Source organism: Ranitomeya variabilis, chromosome 1, assembly GCF_051348905.1.
Source record: "Ranitomeya variabilis isolate aRanVar5 chromosome 1, aRanVar5.hap1, whole genome shotgun sequence".
Taxonomy (NCBI): domain Eukaryota; kingdom Metazoa; phylum Chordata; class Amphibia; order Anura; family Dendrobatidae; genus Ranitomeya; species Ranitomeya variabilis.
This window is the reverse complement of record NC_135232.1, coordinates 196,418,296-196,424,295: the sequence shown is the minus strand read 5'-3', so window position 1 is coordinate 196,424,295 and position 6,000 is coordinate 196,418,296. Positions and strand designations below refer to the sequence as shown.

The window sequence follows — 6,000 nt, the reverse complement described above, 5'->3', positions numbered from 1 at the left end:
AGAACAGGAAATGTTATAGGCATTCATTTTAAACCTAAACATAAAAAGTACAGAGCTGAAACAGAGGTGTATAATGGTCTACGTGAAGCTGCAGACCAGTGACGAGGTCTACAATCTAAACACAGAAGGATGTTACGGACTTGTAAAAATATAAGCCACTATTATTGGTGAATGCTGATGCCTGACAGGATACAAATAAATTAGAAATTGATTAAATAATTTCAAATCTGTAAAAGTTTGGTTGTAATATGCTAGAAATGTGTGTGTGTGTTTTAGATATAATATTGGGCGTGATCCATGCAAAACCAAGGTCAACTCCTGTGCTGCATCTTCTGAGCATAAAAGTCCCTGCATGTTTCACAGCAGCGTTGGTACCACCTCATGTCTTGGCAGAGATTTTTCTCTCGTATTACTTTACAATATACTGGCCATTGATCTTGAAGACATTTGAAAGTTAAAGCAGCTGAAATTAAAAATTAAAGAATAAATTAGGTAACGTTTTTGAATCAGAAACTGTTTTTCTTTTACATTATACATATACGGGCCTATTAATCAAGGTATTTATATCAGAATTCTGGTGTAAAACACCTTGATAAGTTGAAATATTTTTGCACAATTCAGAAATATTGCTTCTGGCCAGGTATGGCAATATAAGCGAATGTGGTGTGGCAACCTCCACACATCTACGGTAATTCATGACTAGGAGCGGCTTAGCTTATGCCATAAATCAAAGACTGGATTAAGATTTGTAGCGAAGTGCACATCACTTTTAAGACACACCTGATTCATTAAGACCTGTGCGCCTCCTAAAAAATGAGGCACATCCCATTCCTATAGACCTTTTCCTCAAGACCGGCATGAGCAATGCTGGTCCTGAAGAATCGGGGACTTATTCTCTAACTGTTTGCCGCTTTTCAACAGCCATTTGCTTACTACTTTGGTTGAAAGCTGAACAACAGAACAAAAGTAGAACATCCAGTGCTGAAACAGGAGGCCTCTTTAGTATTAATGATCTAGGGCAATTGCCCCACCTGTCCATCCTAACGCCAACCTATATTTCATAATATAGCTGCAAAAGGGTGTTGCCTATTTTTCTCTCTTTTTGATCCTCCAATGTCAGTACTTCCTATCATTGTGAAGCAGAATTCACAATGTAACAGAGAATGTGAACTTGGCTTAACCCATTCTGAGACAGGATAATTTTACCCTACAGATAGTGTGTTGTTATAATAGCTTGAAAATTTATCTAATTTTGGCTGCATGCAGCCACCAATATGGGAAGCTCACTGATTTTGGATTTGCTTAGCTAGTATTGAGCTCAATTGGGGGTATATACTTTCAGCTCTAGTGGTGTCTGAAGGTATCTGATTAAAATGTTAAAGAATACTTTAGAGCTGGGCCGTGTTGTTTAGCTACATGTCGGACAATGCAGATTGGTCAACAAACACTTGAGTGTTTGCGAATGGTTTCCTTTAAGGGTACTGTCACACAGTACCATTTTGATCGCTACGACGGCACGATCCGTGACGTCGCAGCGATCGTATGATTATCGCTCCAGCGTCGTAGACTGCGGTCACACGTTGCAATCACGGCGCTGGAGCGATGCCGAAGTCCCCGGTAACCAGGGTAAACATCGGGTAACTAAGCGCAGGGCCGCGCTTAGTAACCCGATGTTTACCGTGGTTAACGTAAAAAAAACAAACAGTACATACTTACATTCAGGTGTCTGTCCCCGGCGTTCTGCTTCTCTCCACTGTGTAAGCGCCATAGCCGGCAAGCACAGCGGTGACGTCAGACGTCACCGCTGTGCTTGCTTTCCGGCTGGCAGACGCTCACACAGTGGAGAGAAGCTGAGACGCTGGAGGACAGACACCGGAATGTAAGTATGTACTGTTTGTTTTTTTACGTTTACGCTGGTAACCACAGTAAACATCGGGTTACTAAGCGCGGCCCTGCGCTTAGTTACCCGATGTTTACCCTGGTTACAAGCGAACACATCGCTGGATCGCTGTCACACACAACGATCCAGCGATGTCAGCGGGTGATCAAGCGACGAAAGAAAGTTCCACACGATCTGCTACGACGTACGATTCTCAGCAGGATCCCTGATCGCTGCTGCGTGTCAGACACTGCGATATCGTAACGATATCGCTAGAACGTCACGAATCGTACCGTCGTAGCGATCAAAATGGTACTGTGTGACAGTACCCTAAGAGACCAAAATATCACTGCCATAATCCTTCAGTTTACCAAGGATAACAAAGTCTTTCCCAATGAATCAGTCTATATAAAATAGCACTTCATAGGAAAACTTGCCAAAAATGAAAGCTTGACTTTTAAAGTGAGCCCTATTCTGAATACGTACATCATGTACCTACTACATAAAGGAGATAATACCAAGGCAGAGCAGGCACTTCTCTTATTACTGACTCCAGGTCCAAAAGTTACAAATCACTTCATAAATGCTATGTACTGTCTAGACATAGGAGAGAAGGATCCTGACCTGGAATAGAGTTACAAGAACCTAAGATGCATTTATCAGGTAATTGTGTTGTATGCTTACCAAGACGAGGTGAGGTTATTGTGTTAACATTTACTTTTTCATTACAGGCTTGTAGATGACATGGTCTATATGCTGCTGGTTTTTCAGATGAAAAGCATTCATTTCCATGCCTTCCAGTAATTCTGTGCATGCATTGAATTACTCTTGACTGCATGCCTTTTCCACAAGTCACGGAACACTGAAGACAATAAAAAATACAAAAATACAAGTTAGAGCTTTATTTGTTATCTGCAATATAATGCAATATAAATATAATAAATTAATACATGCTCACTGTGAGACAAACAAGAAGTCTGAAGTTGACTGACACATATTTGTATTCATCTACAATTTTAAATCTTAAACATTTTTCCTTCCCCAAAGGTTTTTTGTTACTGTATTTGTACTCCATTTCACTTTTATTTGGTAAAAATTTGGGGTTAACGTGCCTGATATCAATGTTTCAGTGGCATAGATCAAGGAAGGATGAAATGACAAATACTATAAGAATATAATCAATTAATTTGCTGATTCATAAATAGTAGTGTTGAAGTCGAAATTTTGAAAGCATCAAATATTGATGTGTATTGTTGTGGTATTTCCTGTATCCTTTACTTTATAACCGTGTGTATTATTCTACACTATGGTGTTATCGGTCCTGACACCAAAGAATCCTTACAGCGCCCAGTGCAAGCGGTGTTTGTGTGTCATCTGCTGCCATCTTCAGAAGTTCTGTACAGTCCACTGCACAAGTGTTGGCTTTTAGTATCAATTGTTCTGATACACTGATCAGTCAGAATGTTAAAAAAATGTTAATATAAGCCTTCTTTGTTAACATTATTTAATGTTACGGTTGATCAATGTATAAAGATTGATTATTATGAGGAACTATAATTTGTTCAGTTTTGTATAAATCACTGTAGATCCACCAAATATCTAGTTTATCTTTTGGCATTATTATTTGCAATACTATTTTATGTACTGAAATTCCATTTAACAAATTAAATAACAAATGTATTAATAATCGTAACCACAGAGGCTGCTAGAAAAGTAATATGTCACCAACTTCACTAGTATTAAGTGAACAATCCCTGTTTTTGTTTGGAACATCATTGTAAGTTGCCAATAAAATATCAAAGGCATTAAGTCAAGAAGTATGTAACGGACAATATGAGTGTACAACTCATATTGCTCCCATGCCAGTCGTGTTAAGCTACATACACATGAGCATAGAACATGTGCTAATACTGACCTGTTTTTATAATGCAACAATAAATTTCTATGTTTTTAAGAAACCGATCCTGAACTTGGCATACAAAGTAATTACTCATATTTATTCTTTCCATTCACTGCCAAACATATAGGATGGATGTAGGGAAATATCTCCAAGCCAATAGCTGAAGAAGGTGTTAATGCAAAATCTAGCTGGCTAAGAAGTAAAATGAGAATTTCCTAAATTAATAGAGGAACTATCAAGGACATGGTAACAATATCAAGCATACAATTTGTCAATAATAGAGGGCATCTCAAATCGATCATTATTCACCACCATCCAGTGATATTTCTGTAGATTCCTCATTATAAAGCCAATTTATTTTTTTTGCCTAGCTTTAGTGCATTGCAAACATTGTTTTGGACATTGATGCATCAAATTTATTCATAGTGACTAGTGATGAGCGAGTGTACTCGTTGCTCGGGTTTTCCCGAATACGCTCAGGTGGTCTCCGACTATTTATGACTGCTCGGAGATTAAGTTTTCATCACCTCAGCAGCATGATTTACATCTATTAGCCAGCATGATTACATGTGGGAATTACCTAGAAACCAGGCAACCCCCCATATGTACTCAGCCTGGCTAATAGCTGTAAATCATTCAGCTGCCGTGATGAAAACTAAATCTCCGAACACTAACAAATACTAGGAGGTCACGCGAGCATGCTCTGGAAAACCCGAGCAATGAGTACACTCGCTCATCACTAATAGTGACCATTGATGAAGAAAATGATCAATAGAGCTGTTGAAAACCATAATTGGCCAATATGTTATATTACTTTTTGTATAACAGCTATATACCAGCTTCATAAAATAATGTTTTGTTTCAGCTAAAAGAAACCAAGGCAAAGCCATAATATACTGTTATAATGTTCTGTAAGATGTTCTATAAATATTGTCTCAGAAACGAGGCACTTGCAGGTCTCCTGTGCCAGAATTATCCTTGAAAACTGATAATTGTTTATGTATTACTTTTGAATTCTTTAAAGGGAACCTGTCACCCCCCCCCCCAGGCATTTGTAACTAAAAGAGCTACCTTGTGCAGCAGTAATGCTGCATTCTGACAAGGTGGCTCTTTTAGTTCTTGGTGCTGTAACTGCAGAAATAATCGATTTTGCAATTTGTCCAAAATGCCTTGAAACAGTCCTGGGGGCAGGTCTTTCCGCCCTAATGCAGACGCAGCACCGCCGTCAATCATGCCCTCTTGGCACCTGGCGCCACCTCCTCAGCATTGTTTTCAACTGTCCCAGCACCTGCGCTGTTATCTTATGCCTTGGGCATGCGCAGTTAGCGCTGCCCGTCTTCTGAAATCATTTGATGTCTTGCTGACTGCGCCTGTGTGGCTGCGCTACCCGAGATCCCGCCCCGCAGTGTGATCAAATCAGAAAACAAGTACAAGTATCATATTTTTTGGACTATTGGATGCACCCCAAATTTTAAGGAGAAAAATATGCAAAACAATGTTAATGCATCAAATGGGGTCCTTCTTAGAGTCTGAATTCTGCTTACCGGCGGTGGGACGATGATGGGGTGGAACGGGGTCACGGCAGGTATTCAGATGTACGATCCTGCAGAGTGATGCTGCAAAGCCCATCCCAAGCTGGTGGAAGGGGGTGTTCGGTGGTGCTCAGCGGTACATGGCAGTGCAGGAGCTTCTCTGATATTTTTGGAAAGCCCCCTTATTTCCATGGTTACAATGTGGTGGACTCCAGGAGAATGGCGCATGTGCAGATTTCAATCCCGGAAGACGAGATCTTGGTGATAAGATTTCAATTTGTGCATGCGCCGCCTTTGGCGGCCATTTTTCCAGAGTCTGCCACATTGAAACCATGAAAGTAAAGTGTGGGGACTTTCACAAAATGTCAGCGGAGCCTCTGAATCACTAAGGACTGCCGAACACCACCTCCTACCATCCTCGCAGCACCACTCCACATTGTCACACCTCTGAACAGCTCCTCCTCCCAGCCCAGTGCCCGCAGCATCACCCACAGTATTGCCAGACTCCTGCCGCCACCCCCGATAAACTACATTTGGACAATACCCCCATTTTACCCTGAAATCTTTTGGGAAAAAAGTGCATCTTAAAGTCCAAAAAATACAGTACATAAATAGCCCATTTAAAAAGAATAGTAAAAAGCTATCTTATGCAAAACCTACTCATAAAATCAAAAGGTTCAATCTGCAGA

The 6,000-nt window shown here is 40.3% G+C and overlaps 1 protein-coding gene across 1 annotated transcript in view; it reads right to left on the bottom strand.

Annotated features, from left to right (window-relative positions):
- Window positions 1–6,000, bottom strand: part of LOC143793920 (A disintegrin and metalloproteinase with thrombospondin motifs 19-like) — a 105,181-nt gene continuing 99,181 nt past the window's right edge. Inside the window, exons 11-12 of the mRNA XM_077280857.1 lie at window positions 2,564–2,741; window positions 1–463 (exon numbers count right to left, since the gene is read on the bottom strand). Coding sequence (XP_077136972.1) covers window positions 312–463; window positions 2,564–2,741 — 330 coding nt within the window. The 3' untranslated portion in view covers window positions 1–311. The remainder of the gene's footprint in view (window positions 464–2,563; window positions 2,742–6,000) is intronic.